Raw genomic sequence first — 20,188 nt, forward strand, 5'->3', positions numbered from 1 at the left:
AATTTTGAGGATTTCAATAACTCAGTCATGGGTTAGGGGTTGTTATAAATGTGTATGGGTAGGGTTTTGTGGCCTGCCTTGTGCAGGAGGTCAGACTAGATGATCATATTGGTCCCTTCTGACCTATGAGTCTATGAGACCTAAGGTACGTTGACTTCAGCTATGCTATTCTCATAGCTGAAGTTGCGTATCTTAGGTCGACTTACCTTGAGTCCTCACGGCACAGGGTCGACTGCCGCTGCTCCGCCATTGACTCCGCTTCCACCTCTCACCGTGGTGGAGTACAGGAGTCGACAGCAGAGTGATTGGGGATTGATATATTGCATCTACACTAGATGCGATAAATCGATTCCCCAATAGATCAATCACTACCCACCGATCCAGCAGGTAGTGTAGACCTACCCTGAGATACAGAGGGTATGTCTAGACTGCCCCAAAGCACCCGTAGATGGCCCGTGTCAGCTGATACAGACTTGAGAGGATTGGGCAGTGGGCTATAAAATTGTTGTGGAGCTCTCTGAACTCAGGCATTTAAATTTCAATTTTGTAGCCCAGAGCCCAGGCCCTGCAAACCTGAGTTAGCTGAGTTGGGCCAGCTGTGGGTGTTTTAGTGCAGTGTGAACATATCCTGTGAGGCTAAATGACTTGCCCAACGTCCCATAAAAAGTTTGTGGTGGAGCAGGGACTGATCCCATCTTGACTCAAAACAAAAATAAGTGTCATTGGGATCCCCCTTGCACCATCATTCAAGAGAATGATGAACTGCTGAGTGAGTCTTTGGGCACCCATTGTCTCACCATCTTTCTCTTAGGCTGCTGGGTTTTTATCTTTTTTTTTTCCCCATATTTCCTCTCAGCTTGTCAGTCATGACCTTGCAGCTCTGAGAAACTGATCGCTTTCTCAGAAATTAACACCTTCTCTGAACCATGCAATATTGATGTTCAAGAGTGATGGAACCTTCCTTCCAACAGCTGTCTCCTACCAGATCCCAAACCCAAATCATATACATGGTAGTAAAATGTCTTATCAAGCTATGAGAGAGGCACAAACATGTTTGCACTGGTTTTCTCTTATTTCTTAATGAGGGGTTAGAAAATTCACCCAGCTTCTTGTATTTTGTTCTTTCTCTCACATAGATCTTTGCCGGTAATGGCTCGTGTTTGTAACGTACAAGTAACATAACATTTCTATGGCATTTAACCTAGTTGCTTATTTGCATATTGTATTAGCTTTGATTAAAAAAAAAAAAAATGTTCCTCCCATCAGGTTGCTGCAATGTTATCTGTTCAGATAAGACAGGGACTTTGACAGCCAATGAGATGACAGTAACTCAGCTAGTAACCTCAGATGGATTCCAGGCAGAGGTATGGTCCATGAAATTATACAAACTTCATAGTTCAAGCCCACAAAAGATTGCTCAAATTCCAGTCCTGGACATCCAACAGTCTCAGTTCTTTGCATGGTCAACTCCTATATAAGTTGTTCTAAATGTACATGTATTTATATTAGACTGCAGGCTTATTCCTTGTGCATTTGAAGTTCCTCCTAATATGAATGAGAGAGTGGGGTGTTGAAGGAATGCAGAATGAGGCCCCATAGTCACAGAAGCTGCTCACGCAAAGTGACCATGCTGTACTTGAAAGAGCATGTGTGATGAAATCACATATCCTGCCCACACAACGCTCCCAGCAATATCATGAGCATAAACACAAACATTACAATATTTAGTTGCTCCTGCCACCAGTGCTAATGCTGCTGTTGGCATTTCGAGCAGAAACATTTTCACCCATTTTTTAACAGGTTGACTTGAGCCTCCTTTTTTATATTTATTTATTTTTTATTTATAGCCGTGGCCTTACATGTTATCACACCAGTGCATACTGGGTGTAAACTACTACCATATAAAACAGTGGAGAATCACACCAACAATCAATAATCATAAAACAGGAACATAGGTTAGTCTATTGTATTCCGGCTGGCAAATCTAATGTAGCTGCACCTAACTAAGAATTTGGCCCATTGATTGAATGGTACCCATGATGAACAAATAGGACTGAAATACGGCAAAGTGAGTTTTCTCATCCCTAGACAGTACTGCACTGTGATTATTACAGTAGTTGCAACCTTAGCTATAAATATTGCTCCCAGAAAAACACATTAATCCCAGCATGCTTTGAAAATAGATCATAAATGTCCCCAGAGATGTTGTGCTGTATAAGGAGAAAATATTGATAGTCATATATTTCAGCTAGATGCTGGGAAATTTTATGTATGCACCTTCCAAATTTATTTCCCCCTAGGTGAGCGGGGTTGGATACAGTGGGAAAGGAAGTGTATGTCTGTTACCATCAAAGAAAGTTATTAAGGAATTTTCCAATGTCTCAGTAGGAAAGCTAGTGGAGGTAAGTATAAAATATAAATCAAATTGCTCCATTTTCACTCGATTATGATGCTCTCCTTGTATGATGAATGAATGTTACTGAAACTGCATTTTTATTGACTAATTGAACATGTCCTTGCTATAGCAAGAGGACCTAAAGAAGGATTTTGTGCTGTTACTATATCAGACATGACAGTGATTTATAGCAGGTGACAATCATCAGAAATATCTAGGGAGAAGCCAGAGACATTGGCTTGCAGAAATGCTTTGCAGTTTTGGATGAGAGTTTGTGCAGTGATGATGCGTAGAGCAAGGAGCAATTAACATTATACATTTTTATTTCTATAGAGTAGCTGCAATTCCAAAATGCAGCCAGCTGGTTAGGCAGAATCTTTATTGATTTCACAGAGTACTGGGAATCTGATTTTTATTTTAAGACACACATGCAATTTTACCACTAATTTTGCACACACCATTGTATACGAAAATCAGATACTTGCAAATGACCTGAACTGGAACCTCAGATTTAATCCAAACCCACCCCTCAGATTTATATTTCATGTTTAAAGCCACAGTTAGACGGGACTAATCTTTCCAGGTCTGATTTGTAGAGCTGATTCAAAGAGGGGGAAATTATGAAAATATAGTCAACATTTTCTTGTTCATTTTTCAAAATTTGAAATATTTAATATTTTTTACCAGTTCTACTCGCTTGGAAGTGCCTCAAAATGGTGGAAAAGTGCAAGAACCATCTTGCGAAATTGCTGGTATTTTGATTCAAAATATGATGCGATGGTTGTGCCCCTGAACTTGATCCTTAGCCCTCAGATTCAGCCTTGATGCCAAATTCCCACCTCCTTAGTTTCGCTCTACTTGGCATGAATTGAAAGTTGTCACAATGCAGCCATTATAACTCTGCAGTATCTTACCAGCTAATTAGAGGGAGATATGTAATGTATACTATTTTATATAAAAATAATGTATGCAAATATATCACTTTTTTTAGGCTGGCTGTGTGGCTAATAATGCTATTATCAGAAAAAATACTGTGATGGGTCAGCCAACGGAGGGAGCCCTTATTGCTTTGGCAATGAAGGTAGGGTTTCTTATATTTGTTTGTCTTTTGCAGATTTCTTCAAGCTAGAGTCAGGTTCTGTGTAGGCAGTAAAATAATAGCTCCCTTATAAGCGCTGGGGAGAAAGATAGAGAATATGATCCTTCAGTAACCCAAAACTTGCAAAATAAACTGAATTTGTTGGATATTATTAATTGTAGTGAGTAATTGAACAGACTGACTTCAGATTCTTCTTGCTTCTTTTTGGTCCTTTTTGCAAGAACCTTTGTCTCCTCTACCCTAGCTTACACACACAGGCATCTACACCAGCCTCCACAGGCAAAACACCTTCACTGAGCGTTTCCATGCTATAGCAATAATGGTTTTACTTGGCTGGTTTGTGTAATTACACTGCACAATGGATTTCTTTTGGGCTGGAATCTGGCTCCTTTCCATTGTTCTGCAGACACCAGTGAGAAAACAGCAGACAAATGAACAGGCACAAGTCAAATTAGAAGTCATGGCCTAGGGTTTTCTTGTATTTTTGTCATCTGTTACTTTCTTACCTTTTTTTCTACAGCTCTGCAAAAACAAAGAACTCTGCTGAATGTTCATAGATTCATAGACTCTAGGACTGGAAGGGACCTCGAGAGGTCATCGAGTCCAGTCCCCTGCCCTCATGGCAGGACCAAATCCTGTCTAGACCATCCCTGATAGACATTTATCTAACCTACTCTTAAATATCTCCAGAGATGGAGATTCCACAACCTCCCTAGGCAATTTATTCCAGTGTTTAACTACCCTGACAGTTAGGAATTTTTTCCTAATGTCCAACCTAAATCTCCCTTGCTGCAGTTTAAGCCCATTGCTTCTTGTTCTATCATTAGAGGCTAAGGTGAACAAGTTTTCTCCCTCCTCCTGATGACACCCTTTTAGATACCTGAAAACTGCTATCATGTCCCCTCTCAGTCTTCTCTTTTCCAAACTAAATAAACCCAATTCTTTCAGCCTTCCTTCATAGGTCATGTTCTCAAGACCTTTAATCATTCTTGTTGCTCTTCTCTGGACCCTCTCCAATTTCTCCACATCTTTCTTGAAATGCGGTGCCCAGAACTGGACACAATACTCCAGTTGAGGCCTAACCAGCGCAGAGTAGAGCGGAAGAATGACTTCTCGTGTCTTGTTTACAACACACCTGTTAATGCATCCCAGAATCACGTTTGCTTTTTTTGCAACAGTATCACACTGTTGACTCATATTTAGCTTGTGGTCCACTATGACCCCTAGATCTCTTTCTGCCATACTCCTTCCTAGACAGTCTCTTCCCATTCTGTATGTGTGAAACTGATTGTTCCTTCCTAAGTGGAGCACTTTGCATTTGTCTTTATTGAACTTCATCCGGTTTACCTCAGATCATTTCTCCAATTTGTCCAGATCATTTTGAATTTTGACCCTGTCCTCCAAAGCAGTTGCAATCCCTCCCAGTTTGGTATCGTCTGCAAACTTAATAAGCGTACTTTCTATGCCAACATCTAAGTCGTTGATGAAGATATTGAACAGAGCCGGTCCCAAAACAGACCCCTGCGGAACCCCACTTGTTATACCTTTCCAGCAGGATTGGGAGCCATTAATAACTACTCTCTGAGTATGGTTATCCAGCCAGTTATGCACCCACCTTATAGTAGCCCCATCTAAATTGTATTTGCCTAGTTTATCGATAAGGATATTATGCGAGACCGTATCAAATGCCTTACTAAAGTCTAGGTATACCACATCCACCGCTGTCAATAGATGGTCTATTGACCTTCTTGTGTAGAGTGCAAAATACTGTCCACAACAAATAATGGGCCTGATTTAGCACTTCATTGCACCTTATGTAGTCACTTTCGCCTGTATGAATGCTACCACTGTGATTTGGAAAAGTACCAGAGCTGAGTGGATTTTTACAAAGCAGTCAAAACCAGAGTGGCAGGAAACATACCCCAAAACAGAACGTTTGGAATGTAGCAGTCTTATTTGCAGTGCAGGGCATGTCTTATTTGACTATGTGATATTCAGCATGTTAAATATGAATCAATGTGTGTCAATTTGGACAGAATGTATTTTTAAATTTGAATTGTTTTTCAAGTTGTCAGCTGCTAGAGGAACACTCTGAGGGGGCTTTTTGGAGTTCAAGTTCCTTTCTAAGCTGAAACTACAGGAAATAAATGAAACCATGACCCATTATTTGCAGTCTCCCTCTTTTTGAAGGCTGGAATGTGAATGAATTAACAGAACTATAGTCCTGTAATTAAAGCACAAGACCAGGAGTTAGGAATTTTGGTTTCTAGTCTGAGCTTTGACACAGACTTGGGAAAGCTACATAGGCCTAAATTTTCATAAATGTTGATTGATTTTTGCATTCCCAGATTAAGACTCCAAGGCCCTGAATTTCAGAGTTGAACATCCACAACTGCAGATGAAGTCAATGAGCATCATGGCTACTCAGCACTTCTGAAAATTGGGCTTTTCAGAAATTCCAAAGCCAGGAGGAACCATTGGGATCTTCTCATCTGACCTGCGGCATAGCCATAGAACTTCCCCAAAACAATTCCTAAAGCAGATCTCTTAGACAAACCTCCACACAGGCTTAAGATATATCAAATTAGCCAGCCCAGATAAGCAAAAGCTTCTGAAACTGTGGGCCTTAATCTCTCTCTTTGCTTCTTTGTCCTCATCTCTAAAACACTACTGCATAAGGACATGTGATCATTGTTTAATGTTGGTAACTCGCTATATGTAAAAGTTCTATACAGAGTATGCGCAAAAACTCGCATTGTTTAGTATTACAACAATAATTTTAATTTCCTTATTTTAGATGGAATTAAGTGATATAAAAGATACTTATATAAGAGAGAAGGAAATTCCATTTAGTTCGGAGCAAAAGTGGATGGCAGTAAAATGCATGCTGAAAAATCAGGTACAATGATTATATAGACTGGTTTCGTGTTTCCTATCTTGTATGTAAATATCAATGGAAATGAAGCGAGGTTTCATAGACAGTAGCCATACAAAGGGTTCCAGACACAGGTAGATGGTGCTTTCATAAACTACATCATAATTTTCAAAAGCCACTATTTCAGTGACAATTTTGTTTTGACATTGTGGATAACACTGAAAAAAAAAAAAGGATGAAATTTCAATGTAAATTTGAGAAAAATTCATCCTGTTTTGCAAACAACTGTAAAACTAGCAAAAAATAATTAACATTTTTATTTTATTTTTTACATCAAAATTTCAATAGGGAAAAATAGATATTTCCGAGAAACTGCATCCTTTGTTGTCCTACCTGCTTTAATTGAGTTAATTTTATTCTCTATTTTTTTTTTTTTTAAAAAAAAAAAAAACAAAAAAAAAAACTTTTTCACTACAAGGGTCACTGAGATTCAGTATATAAAGCGTGCACCACAGAAATGGTGCATTATTTAAGAGGCAAGTGTCCGTGTGTTTTATGGGATAGATAATGGCACAAACAAGGGAACCTGCACATCTAAGATGTAAAGGGTTTAATACTGTCAATATTTTTTAATGACGTAACTGGCCTTCTTATTTTAAAGGGACAGGAAGATGTTTATTTTATGAAGGGAGCCTTTGAAGAAGTTATTCAGTATTGTACCATGTATAACAATGGTGGCATCTCACTCCCTCTCACGCCACAGCAGAAAGCCTCCTACGTCCAGGAAGAGAGAAGAATGGGATCTCTAGGCCTGCGGGGTCAGTTAGTATTGCATCCTTTTAAGCTTACAGGTTATCCTTTCTGTATATTTTCCAATAAGAATAACTCTTTGCTTCTCTAGTGCCTCATGCACAAGTTGCAGGAGAAGGATGATTCTTTATATAGCAGCAAAATACTTTACTTTTCAGTGAGAATCACCCCCCATTTTCACCCCATGGAATTCTTCTCCTCATAGCAATAACCAGGCATCTGCCAGTGTCCTTGCTGTCTCTAAAAGTAGTGGCCAGGAGAGGATCTGGCCCATTGTAAAAAGCCTCAGGTGCAATTTGTTCCTGCATAGTGAAACATAAAAGGATCAGTCACTTGGCCCTTATGTTAGTTGTCCCAAGGAAGGGCCGGGTGTGTTAGGGAAATCAGCACAGATTGGAAGTCAGGAATTCCTGACTTCCAGGCCCAACTCTGGTAGTAACTGTGTCTTGAGTCAAGTCACAGCGTCTACCTGCATCAGATCTCGCATGTGAAATGAGATCAAGAATACTTACTGTATTTAACACTAGGAAGTGTTTGGGGGAGATTGTTAGAAAATATAGTGTCGGTTATTATCATTACTCATATGAGTAACAGCAGCAGGATCAGGCCTGATGTCTTTATATTTCCCCTCTGTTTCCAAGAGCCTTGTTCTGAGAGTGTTGGCTGCTCGTTTTCTAATAAAAATCTTTATTTCTTGGTGGTTTATATCAGCAAAATGCAAAGGAACTGTACACGACCACTGAAGAGTGTGAACAATTGTCCTCCACGAACAATTGCAATAGTCTGAGACATAGAGTAATTTTTTCACTAACAAACTGAACGCTGTACCTTGCCTAGTCTGTTCTGTAGCCAGGTTTTGGTCAGAGAAGCTTCTTCAACAGCAACAAAAAGCACATTTGGAAGTGATGCATGGAAGCCAATGGGAATCTTGCCTTTGTAAAGACTGATCATAGTCTGTGTCAGGAATTCAGGACTTAGCCCTGTGGGCCTGCTGCAGCCCCATTTGAAATCCCTCCCATTGATTTCACTGAGAATGGGATTGGGCCCTATATTTTAGCATCAAGTTTTTACAAGTGAAGTTGGTTGGTTGTTTTGTTTTTTAATTAGGGAAATATCTTGCCCTCAGTTTGACTCTTACTTCATATCAACATATAGTCTGTCTGTGGGACATATAGAATCGGAGAAATGTCGTAGGAGCCTCAAGAGGTCATCTAGTCCAGTTTCCTGTGGTGAGGCAGGACCAAATATATCTAGACTATCCCTGCCAGGTGTTTGTCTAACCTGTTCTTAAAAATATCCAATGACAGGGATTCCACGGCCTCCTTTGGAGCCTTATTCCAGTACTTACCTATCCTGATAGAAAATTTTTTCCTAATATCTAACCTGGATCTTCCCTGCTTCAAACAAAGCAAATTACTGGACATGGAGAACAATTGACCACTGTTGTCTTTATAGCAACCTTTTAGAAGTTTGAAGACTGTTATCAGGTCCATCCCACCCCTTGGCCTTCTCTTGTATATAAATATATGTATTTTTGAATATTTATAAATTTCAAAAGTTACAAAAAGCAGGCGACACAGGAACATCACCATGATCTCACAGTATGAATCTTGAATTACTATTCTGCAGAAAAGCAATTGGCCCAAGCAACTGATGTGTGATAGGTGAGAAAGATCATTTGAAACAGTTTCATACACACATCTGATGAAGTATTCTGGAAGTTACACCTGTAAATCAATGCGATAAATTCAAGAACTGTGGAATTAGATTTTTAGACACAAATTACAGCATCTAAATGTTTGTGGCCTTGTCTACCTGGAAAGTTGCATAGTTTTAACTAAAGATGTGATTTTTAACTGATTTAGTTCAACTGATGCAAGCCTCTGTGTAGACACTTATTTTAATTGAAGTGTAGCTTATTTTGGTTCAGCTCCAGTCAAGGAGCCTGGTCTATGCACAAGTTTAAACATATAATTTTGTCCTGATTTACTTAAATCGGTGCACCTCTGTGTGTAGGCACTCTCTTACCAGTGTTGGTAAGTTAACACTCAACCTGAACTAAGAAACCAAATTTTAAACTGAGAGAAGAGAATCCACACACAAAAGTTGCACTGGTATAACTAAACCAGCCCAATTAGGCCCTGATAAATTTGTGACTAGATATGGTCTAACAACCTGATTTTCATCTGCAAAAGTGGAAGTCTGATTAAGAATCTTCTTGAAAATGTCAAACTAAATGTAATATGGATTCTTATATGGAAACTAATGTGGAATAACTTGGTCCTTTCCCCTCTCTCTTTCTTTAGTACTTGCTCTGGCTTCAGGTCCAGAACTTGGCAGACTAACATTTTTAGGGCTGGTTGGAATAATTGACCCACCAAGAGCTGGAGTTAAAGAAGCTGTTCAACTCCTCTTTGAGTGTGGTGTATCCGTGAAGATGATAACTGGAGATGCCTTGGAAACTGCCATGGCTATCGGTAACAATTAGCTTTTCCCCACATTTTGCATTGTCTGTCTCTCAGATCAACACCAAATCTTATATTTATTGAACTTCATAAGATAAACTTAGCCCATTTACCTTTCTTTTCATTTCGTAGAATCATAGAAGATTAGGGTTGGAAGAGACCTCAGGAGGTCATCTAACCAAACCCCCTGTTCAAAGCAGGACCAACTCCAACTAAGTCACCCCAGCCAAGGCTTTGTCAAGCTGGGCCTTAAAAACCTCTAAGGATGGAGATTCCACCACCCTAAGTAACCCATTCCAGTGCTTCACCACCCTCCTAGTGAAATAGTGTTTCCTAATATCCAGCGTAGACCTCCCCCACTGCAACTTGAGACCAATGCTCCTTGTTCTGTCATCTGCCGTCACTGGGAACAGCCTAGCTCCATTTTCTTTGGACACCCCCTTCAGGTAGTTGAAGGCTGCTATCAAATTCCTCCTCACTCTTCTTTTCTGTTGACTAAATAAGCCTAGTTCCCTCAGCCTCTCCTAATAAGTCATGTGCCCCAGCCCTCTGATAATTTTCATTGCCCTCCATTGGAATCTCTCCAATTTGTCCACATCCTTTCTGTAGTGGGGGGCCCAAAACTGGATGCAATACTCCAGATGTGGCCTCATCAGTGCCAAATAGAGGGGAATAATCACTTCCCTCGATCTGCTGGCAATGCTCTGACTTATGCAACCCAATATGCCATTAGCCTTTTTGGTAACAAGGGCACACTGTTGACTCATATCCAGCTTCTCATCCACTGTAATCCTCAGGTCCTTTTCGGCAGAACAGCCACTTAGCCAGTCTGTCCCAGCCTGTAGCAGTGCATGAGATTCTTCTGTCCTAAGTGCAGGACTCTGCACTTTTTCCTCACTGAACTTCATCAGATTTCTTTTGGCCCAATCCTCCAATTTTTCTAGGTTGCTCTGGACCGTATCCCTACCCTCCAATGCATCTACCTTTCCTCCAGGTTAGTGTCATCCATGAACTTGCTAAGGGTGGAATCCATCCCAAAATCCAGATCATTAATGATTCGTTGCATTAGATTCCTTGAGTTCCAGATGTGACATTATACAGTAGTGCACTTTGTCCAGCTGTGTCGGAAGGTCAGGAGATGCTGGGTGTGGTTTAATTAGGTTGCAGCTTTATTCCTGGCAGATAAAATTGTACAGTGCAGATAATTCCATGATCATTTATATATATCTGGGGGGCTGTTGGCAGCCCTCCCCTGTACCCATCCTGGTCCCAAGCCAGTCTGCTGCTGGGACCTCATCCCTCTTGAACAAGAGTTAAGGGGGGAAGGGGAGCTATAAAGGAGGACAAAGTTGGCTCCTTGCTGTACCAGTCCTAGAAGCCCTGAACTCCCATTGTTTCCACTCCTTTAAAGAACACCTCCTTTAAATCCTTTTTCCAGTCCATTTGATCAGATAATTTGTATCCATTCCCATCGGAATACCTGCACTGGACATCTGCCCCAAGCTTACATAATAAGTGGTGATATCATAGTCTAACCCCCATTTCATTCTATGTCCCCCACTAAACCCCCAGCCCACTGTAGGGAAAGCAAAGAAACCCACCTCCCCTTGGCCAATCTGGCAATGATGGAAAAATTCCTCCCCAGTTCCCTGAGAAAAGAATGACTAGCATAATGTCCGCACAGCAGGTTGTGACAAAACCTGGTATTTCAAGTAATTCCATGGGTGGGAGGATGGGTGCTGTTCAGCCTGACTCAGGTCTTGTACCGATCATATGTGGGCAGAAATAGTCCCCATTTCTTCCAGTCACCTGATGGAGTGCATCGGCTAGCACCACTGTGCTGACCTGGTATGGAGCTGCCTTCATACACCACAGGGGTGGCCAACCTGAGCCTGAGAAGGAGACAGAATTTATCAATGTAGTGTGGCCAAAGAGCCACACTAACATGTCAGCAGCCCTTCATCAGCTGACCCCCACCCAACTCCCAGTGCCTCCCACCCACCTGCAGTCCTGTCAGTCAGCACCCCCCCACCTCCTGATCACCTGTTTTGTGGTGTGTAGGAGGCTCTGGGGGAAAAAGAGGGCATAGCAGGCTCAGGAGAGGGGGCAGGAAGGGGTGGAGTAGGGGCAAAGCCAGGGTTGAGCAGTGAGCACCTTGGAAAGTTGGTGCCTGTAGCTCCAGCCCCGGAGTCGGTGCCTATACAAGGAGCCTCATATTCATTTCTGAAGAGCAGCATGTGGCTCTGGAGCGACAGGTTGGCCACTCCAATGTAGCAGCTACCCAGCTCTCTAGCCACCCTTAAAGGGACAACACGCCTTTTCCAACAAGCCACACAAATGTCCCCACCACTTAATGTGTGATGAGGTCCTTTTGCTGGTCCATCGAAACAAATCTAATTAACTGTAGTGATCTAATTACAACAGTAGTATGGATCCATTTCCAGCAATACAAAATCCACTGTAGCAGCAATATAAATGATGTAAAGTTACTGCGGATCCCCTTAAACAAATGAGAAAAACGTCATTGCTGGGATTAGTGTCTTTTTTAATATCTCATGCAAACATCTCTGTATATCCCATTATTACATTTAGGGTTTTCAAATCGCCATTAGAAATATATCATGCAAGCAGCAGAAACTGGAACAACAAATCCTCAGATGGTGTCAATTTTCATTGCTCTAACTATAATCACTGGAAATTTGCTGATTGACGGCAGCTGAGGGTCTGGCCCAATGATCTCATACTTAGCCAAGTGTGATTCTTTTCTGCTTACTGTGTGTTCAGGAGATGAATCCATTGCAAAGTCCATGGCAGAGGCATTTAAATGCTGCCTCGTTTTCACCCAAAGAAAACGATTAGAAGGAGTCTCTGCAAATGAAACACATGAAGTATCCTGTTCTCTCCGAAGGTTATTCCCCTGTAAAACTAAATTAGCCTCTGTGGAAATGCACCTTAATATCGTACCCAGTTCTGTTCATCTAACGCTTCGCTCATGCAAAATTCTCTGAGTAAGAAATACATGATTGACGCATTAGAGACCTCAAAAGAATTTTTTTCCCATGTCTCCATAGGTGACACCAGCTCATAGTCATTTTCTGTGATCCTCTTAAACGGGGTCTTTTGTTTCAAATCAGAAAATAATTATCCACTCTTGGTGGTAATGGACTGCTCTTTTGTTGGGTTTTCTGTGCAGGACGAAGTATTGGACTCAGTAATGGGAAACTGAAAGCCATGTCTGGGGAAGAGCTGGACCATGTGGCAGAGTCAGAGTTGTTATCTGCAGTCAAAAATGTAAAGTGTTTTAAACTGTTTCCAATAGTGCTGTAGGATTCCACGTAATACAGCATGAGTCTGAGAGCCTTTTTTCCCCTTTTTTCCTCTTCATCGTCCAGGTTTCTGTTTTCTTCAGAACAAGCCCAAAGCACAAGCTAAAAATCATAAAGGTACTGATTTCCTCCCAACACTGTTATATGAAATGGAAACCCAAACTAGGGCACCAATACTGTTCCAGCCCATGCCACTGACAGGTCTCCTGCTGAATAGGACCGGGCTCTTTGAAACAGGAGTCAATAGAATAGAGTTATAATTACATGGGCAACTTAATATCTACGAGAGTGGAAGTATCCACTGCTCTAGCTGAAATACTGGGGGCTGTGCACTTCTGGAAATCAATCCGAGTACAATATCTCGGTTGTTTCTCTGTGCACTACCCATGGTACTTTGTGCACCTCTGGGTTGCTAAAGTCCATATTCCCATCTGAGATGTGCAGTGGAATATAAATTACAAACATTGTAACCGCTGCAGGAAGAGCTCATCCTGGTGGCATTGAATTTATTCATCTCTCCATTTCCACAGGCTTTGCAAGGCACTGGTGCCATTGTGGGAATGACAGGGGATGGGGTCAATGATGCAGTGGCCCTAAAATCTGCTGATATTGGGGTTGCAATGGGACAAGCAGGCACAGATGTCAGCAAGGAGGCTGCCAACATGATACTAGTGGACGATGACTTCTCAGCGATAATGTAGGTTGAGCTTCAGATACTTTCTTGACATTGAATGCAATGAGTTTCTATGTGACTAGCATTGAAAATATGTCAAAGGCCAGATCCTCAGCTGATGCAAATCTGCATGCAATCTATTGAGTTATGCCAATTTACACCCACTACTGGTCTAGCCCATTGTGTCTTTGGAGGCACATATGGAGGATTACATCCACCATATCTTGCTCCATTCTGCCTGCCTCCCCAGGAAGCTCATAGAAAGGACTCCTGTAGCTTGTAATGCCCTGCAGTTCACAAGACTAGAGCCAACAGGCAGAGTGGTCAGAATGAGATATACCTCATGTACACTTATGTCCATGTACCAAAACAGAATGGACCGATCTCATCTCAGACTTCTTAGTTCCAACAGCAACCCCTTAATCAAAGGGTTGTATAGATACCCCTGTCATGTTAGAGTTGTCCTAACTTGATATTGGACTTCCATTGAAATGAAAGGGAAGGGGAGAATATAAACTAAGAGGCTGTTCTCTTGTCTGTAAAGTTTCTTAGGTGATTACTAGGTTAGATATGAAATGTCATGAATACCCATCAGTTTATAAATTACCACATCTCTCCTTTCCAGGAATGCCATAGAGGAGGGAAAGGGAATATTTTACAATATAAAAAATTTTGTCCGGTTTCAGCTTAGCACGTAAGTAGACACTTGCTGAAACTCCAGTGATGGGCAGCTTTTTGGCTTGGCTGGGTGAAGTAATGTGGTGTTCCTGCTCCATCTGCTTTGCAGGAGCATTTCAGCATTGAGCTTAATCACTCTGTCGACAGTGTTGAATTTACCAAATCCACTCAACGCCATGCAGATCTTGTGGATCAACATTATAATGGATGGACCCCCGGCTCAAAGGTAATGAAATTACACATTGAGCCAAAATTAGCCTTGGAGAAAAGTGGTACAACTCCATTGACTTGAAAGGCATTAATAACGCTTTGTTAACAAAAGCTGTCATGGTCAGGTGCAGGGCCTCTTGGGGTGGAATCGCCAAATTCTTTCACCTATAGACGGGGAGTGGATCCACTACCCTGTGTGTACCCACCACCTATCAGACGCAGGTCCAGCTGGGTTTCGGTCACCTGGTTTTCTTGCCTTCGGCAAGCTGTGTCCAATAATATAGCACCCCAGCAGCTTTTTAAAAACAAAATATGTTTATGTAGCAGTTGAAAGAAAGCCTTCATGCCTTGTAATCACTGATCTTGTGACTGAATCTACCCATGGGTTGATGTACAGACATTGTTAGCCCCCCTCTGTTAATCCAGCACAACATTTTACAAGTCAAATACATAAATCACATGTTGGGGCACAAATCAGTAACTCCTTACTAGACACCCTCTACATTCGCCCCCCTCACCCATCCCGGACAGGACTGAGGCATGATGGCAACCATAGAGGAGCTAGCACTAATGTTTCTAGTGCTTTGCACCTTCCGTGATTAAGCAAAAGATTTCAGCCTCCTGGGCTCTGTTTCCTTGCACCAGCACTAAAGTTTTAGAACACATGTAACAGATCTGTATCTGCTAAACATGTTGCATGTTGTTTTGTTTGATGACAGCCTGGGAGTTGAACCAGTTGACAAAGATGCCATCAAACAACCCCCTCGAAATATTACAGATACAATTCTCAGCAGAGCGTTGATCCTGAAAATTTTTCTGTCTGCTATAATTATCATCAGTGGGACCCTCTTTGTCTTTTGGAAAGAGGTGAGATAAATATTTAATCCCATCTTATTTGCACTGACATGGGGCACAATTTATCACATTTTAAGGACAATTTTCTCAGAAGATAGAATGTCCAGTGGAGAGGACTCGGGACGACGTGTCAAGAAACTTGGCTCTGCCACTAACTTGCTGTGCAGTCTCTTCACCTTTCAGTATCTGAGTTTTCCACCTATAATATGAGGATGAGAACGCTTAACCTCCCTTCAAAAGTTCATTGAGGTCTAGAGATTAAAAGTACTATGTACATGTCAGATGCTACAAATACTATTATTTCAAGGAGTACATTTTGGCTGCAGGGTTTTAGCTTCTGACTTTTTATGCCACAAAATTCAGCTACAATGTAATCTCTGTTTTTGTTTGCAAATCTTTGCAACTGGGTCCTTCACTGGAGTATTTGTACCCGAGTAACATCACCATAAAACACACAAGTATCAGTAATTACCCTTTTGAAGGGAAATGTCAGGCTACAAACTGATCCTGATGCCCAGGTTCAGTAATATTAGGTTAATCCCAATTACTGAGAAACTTAAAATTACAGCACTTGACCCCTAAATGAGAGACCTCTATTATGAGGCTAGATTTGGAATATATTTTATCTATATAGTAGTACATAAATAACTGTTGCTAATTAGACATAACATGAAAATAAATTCTCTAGAGGTCTTTTGGCTAAATTCACCACTGATCTGAAGATTTGATTGTAAAACAGAAATAGTCGCAGTAGTGAGTTAGGCCCAGGTCCTCAATGGTATTTAGGTACCTGGCATTGAAATCTGAGGTTGGTGCTCACTGCAATGCCTGGAACTACTGTTATCTCTCTTTTTATAAGTGGATTAGATTTCAAGTTGATCGTGACTTCTTTTTAAACAGAGTGGCTATTATTAAACTAAAGTGCTGTGTTACATGCTTTTATAAGGCCCAAACTTTTTTTAATAACCTTGAATTTTACATGTGTTTCCAGATTCCTGAAAGTGGCACAACTCCCAGGACCACAACAATGACTTTTACTTGTTTTGTGTTCTTTGACCTCTTCAATGCCCTGACATGTCGTTCTCAGGTGAGACAGACAATGGGCGTGTCAGCATTGTCTTTAAATAGCAGCTTAAATGTATGCTTCATGTTAGTGGTAATGGCATGTTTTCTTCACTGTAACTGAAAAAAAGTTCAGGTTTTATCTTATTAACCAACTAGGTTTTATAACGGTAACAATTAACCAATTTACAACAAAGTTACGCTTGCCTGAGTTAGCATACACATAACTTTAATTTGTTAACAGGCTATTGATGTTGGCTGTTGGACAGGCAGACTGACAAATGTGTAGATTCACATATAAACAAGAGGCTGAAAAATTTGACATTTCATTTTTTTTTTTTTTTCCCCCAGACAAAGTTGATCTTTGAGATCGGCTTTTTCCGAAACCGCATGTTCTTATATTCTGTGCTGGGGTCACTGTTGGGACAGATGGCTGTCATTTACATCCCGCCTTTACAAAAGATCTTCCTAACAGAGAATTTAGGCGCATTAGGTAAGTTATTAGGGAAATAGCAATAAGCTTGTGGTTTTAAGCTATTTAAGAGAAATATGAGATTTACCAGATCAGATTAGACCTCTGTGCCATCTCGTGCAGCTCTCATTGTTACATAATGACTCAGAAGAAGGTGGGGAAACAGTGCAGCCAGCCAGCTGTGTTATGTTGCACATTGCTGGGGAGGAGAAAGATTCTTCCCTCCAGGCTATCAGTTTGATTTGATTGTTCTTATTTCTGGTTGCACAGGTTATAAATGTTTATGTTCACGCCCTTATCCAATTCCCTTAATATACCAGACAAAATATCTGAGTGGTTGTATTCATGTTTTCATATTTAGACACATCAAGTGCTTCACACAGCTTTGTAGATTAGCCTCAGTCTCCATTAGAGACATTTGTGCTGGTGGAACTATGTTGAATCATGACACCAGTGCAACCCCCTAATGCACCTGTGTCAAGGTTTACGTGAGTGCATTTTTACTACCAGACTAAGTCATACCAATGTAAAGCCTCCTTCACACTGGTGCATAAATGATGGTGCTACTGTTACTATAGCAGAACTCCTATTTTATGAACTAACTGGGGAACAAGTTCATAAAATCCAAAAGTTCATAAAACAGAATATGTCCAAATGACAGCAGGGCCAGTCTGAGTTATTTTTTAATCATTCAGTGATAGCGTACATAACTGGTAATGAATGGATACAGTGGGCCTGCTTTCTCTGTTTGAGAGAGCTGCATCTCTTCTTTGCTGCCAAATTTCTCAGCCTTTTCAAACTGTACAGCCGTTTGACCATTAACTGAAGGATCGAAATCACATTTGGCAGCCAAAAGATGATCATAACTGGCTGTTTACAAGATCAGAGTTCAGCTGTAGATCAATGTAGTTACATCAGTGCAAATTTCTCTCATGTAGACAGAGCCTTATCTGAATACTCTTGCCCACCACAAGAACGCAGCTGACCCACTGTGTTCCCCTTTCTTCCCTCACTCCTGGGCAGATCTGTTGTTTCTCACTGGCCTGTCGTCTTCAGTCTTTATTGTGTCGGAGCTTATCAAAGTGTGTGAAAAGCATTGCTGCAGAATGAAGAAAGTGACGAATCTTCATGAAGTATAATGGATACAGACCTCTCTAAAGAACGTTCTTTGAATTAAATTGCCATTTTGTAATTCAAATGCGTCCTTTTGTGACTGTGCAAATCCTTGTGGAAAGTATTAAAGTGAATCTAGATCAATAGCCTTTCCCATATCAGATAATATTCCTGCCACTTTCTTCACCCAGGCTATGTCAAGCGGTCTGCCCCAGGGCGTAAACACTACCTCTGTTGCACAGATTTATATATATTTTCATACTACGCTGACCAGTCCACTTGCACAGAGTGATAGCTCCAGCTCAGTGTGGCCATGCACCTGTACAGAACAATCTACTGCACACAGCTGATGTTTGTTTATTTAAATCACAAGGATTGTTGTTAATAAAATCTGGATTTAAAAAGTTAACTAGTGATTGTTTGAGGGAGAATCTTGCTGTTATTTAGGCCAGGGGTGGCCAACCTGTGGCTCCGGAGCCACATGCAGCTCTTCAGAAGTTAATATGTGGCTCCTTGTATAGGCAGCAACTCTGGGGCTGGAGCTAGAGGTGCCAACTTTCCAATATGCTGGGGGGTGCTCACTACTCAACCCCTGGCTCTGCCACAGGCCCTACCCCCACTCCATCCCTTCCCGCCCCCTCCCCTGAGCCTGCCATGCCCTCGCTTCTCCCCCAGAGCTTCCTGCATGCCATGAAACAGTTGATTGGGAGGTGGAGGAGGGAGCAGGAGACGCTGATCAGCTGCCGGTGGGTGGGAGGCGCTGGAGGCGGGAGCTGATGCGGGGCTACTGGTGTATTACTGTGGCTCTTTGACCGTTTACACTGGTAAATTCTGGCTCCTCCTTAGGCTCAGGCTGGCTACCCCTGACTTAGGCAGTAACCTCCACTTTTAAGAGTGTCCTTCCATTCTTTTGCCTTTATTACCAGGACACCTTATCTCATTTTCCTTGGTGAAGGCTGTGACCAGCTGACATTGATTCAGCAACCGTCTTAAGCAAGTGCCTAGCTTGGGGATACTTACATTCATTTTTCAAGAGCTGTACATGCTTGCTGAATAGGGGCTTAATGGGGGCTTTGGTTTAGGTTGTCCTCCCCATCAGGCTGCAGAATCTAAGCCCTTCAGTTGCCTTCACCTTTATAGGCATGTAATAAAGCAAGATACCCAGCAGTACCATCTGTGACTCTGCACTGCTCATCTTCTTTCACACCCCTACAGGAATCTTTAGATCAAAACCTTCTTGGATTTATAGGCTGTGGGCCAGATTTGTAAAGCTAGTTAAGCATTTCTGTGCTCAGCACTGATTGAGGAGCCTAGATCTCATTTTTTTTAACTGGGATTTAAGCACTTAGGAGCCTAAATCCTATTGACAGTTGATGGGGTTTAAGCTCCTAAATGCTTCTATCCCTTTTGAAAATCAGATTTAGGCTCCTAAATCAGTTAGGTGTTGCAGTGCCAAATACAGTAATGGAGCACCATGGAAAGATGGTTATACTGATCTAGGAGTTGCTGCCCTTCATCATTCAAAGACCTTTACCATAGCCTAGCATAGGGGTTGTGATACAGCATACTGTTGGCCAGTAGATAAGGTGCACAATATTTTGGTGGGAGGGAGGCATTATTAAAACCCGAAACAACAATGAAAACCTAGGAAGGGATGTTTTCATTGCTAGCTCGTTCCTTTCTACATCCTTGCACTGGAATGCAGTGCTGCATGGGAAACAGCCTTGGGCTTGACAGACAAGACCAGGGGGAAAAGATACTCACTTGCAAATGGACTGCTTGTTTTGTACACCGGCCTGTTCCGTTTCTGCACCCCCATATCTGCAGCTTAGCAGATTGGGTTAAATCTCAGGAAAAACTTCCTAACTGCAAGAACAGTAGGACAATGAACAGATTGCCGAGGGAGGCTGTAGAATCTCCTTCACTGTTGGTTTACAAAAGGAGGCTGGATAGCCATCTGTCTTGGATGGTTTAGATACAACAAATCTTACATCTTGGCGGGGGGGATAGACTAGAGAGGCCTTGTGATCACTTATATCCATAAGATTCTATGTAATTACAGAACTTGGGAGCTTCATTTCCATACAGAAGATATTGCTGAAACACTTCTTGGAACATCACTCCATCCATAAGTTCGTTCACTTTGTTAAAGTTA

The 20,188-nt window shown here is 41.5% G+C and overlaps 1 protein-coding gene across 1 annotated transcript in view; it reads left to right on the forward strand.

Annotated features, from left to right (window-relative positions):
* The window catches only part of ATP2C2 (ATPase secretory pathway Ca2+ transporting 2), a 28,068-nt gene extending 9,701 nt beyond the window's left edge, over positions 1–18,367 (forward strand). The window contains exons 10-24 of the mRNA XM_032777560.1: positions 1,267–1,364; positions 2,301–2,402; positions 3,387–3,476; positions 6,292–6,393; positions 7,031–7,187; positions 9,486–9,656; positions 12,838–12,935; positions 13,037–13,087; positions 13,501–13,667; positions 14,269–14,337; positions 14,431–14,547; positions 15,251–15,398; positions 16,378–16,473; positions 16,800–16,941; positions 17,944–18,367. Of these exons, the coding sequence (XP_032633451.1) occupies positions 1,267–1,364; positions 2,301–2,402; positions 3,387–3,476; positions 6,292–6,393; positions 7,031–7,187; positions 9,486–9,656; positions 12,838–12,935; positions 13,037–13,087; positions 13,501–13,667; positions 14,269–14,337; positions 14,431–14,547; positions 15,251–15,398; positions 16,378–16,473; positions 16,800–16,941; positions 17,944–18,059 (1,724 nt within the window). The 3' untranslated portion in view covers positions 18,060–18,367. The remainder of the gene's footprint in view (positions 1–1,266; positions 1,365–2,300; positions 2,403–3,386; positions 3,477–6,291; positions 6,394–7,030; positions 7,188–9,485; positions 9,657–12,837; positions 12,936–13,036; positions 13,088–13,500; positions 13,668–14,268; positions 14,338–14,430; positions 14,548–15,250; positions 15,399–16,377; positions 16,474–16,799; positions 16,942–17,943) is intronic.
* The last annotated feature ends 1,821 nt before the right edge of the window (positions 18,368–20,188 follow it).

The sequence above is a fragment of the Chelonoidis abingdonii genome, chromosome 19 (genome assembly GCF_003597395.2).
Source record: "Chelonoidis abingdonii isolate Lonesome George chromosome 19, CheloAbing_2.0, whole genome shotgun sequence".
Classification (NCBI taxonomy): domain Eukaryota; kingdom Metazoa; phylum Chordata; order Testudines; family Testudinidae; genus Chelonoidis; species Chelonoidis abingdonii.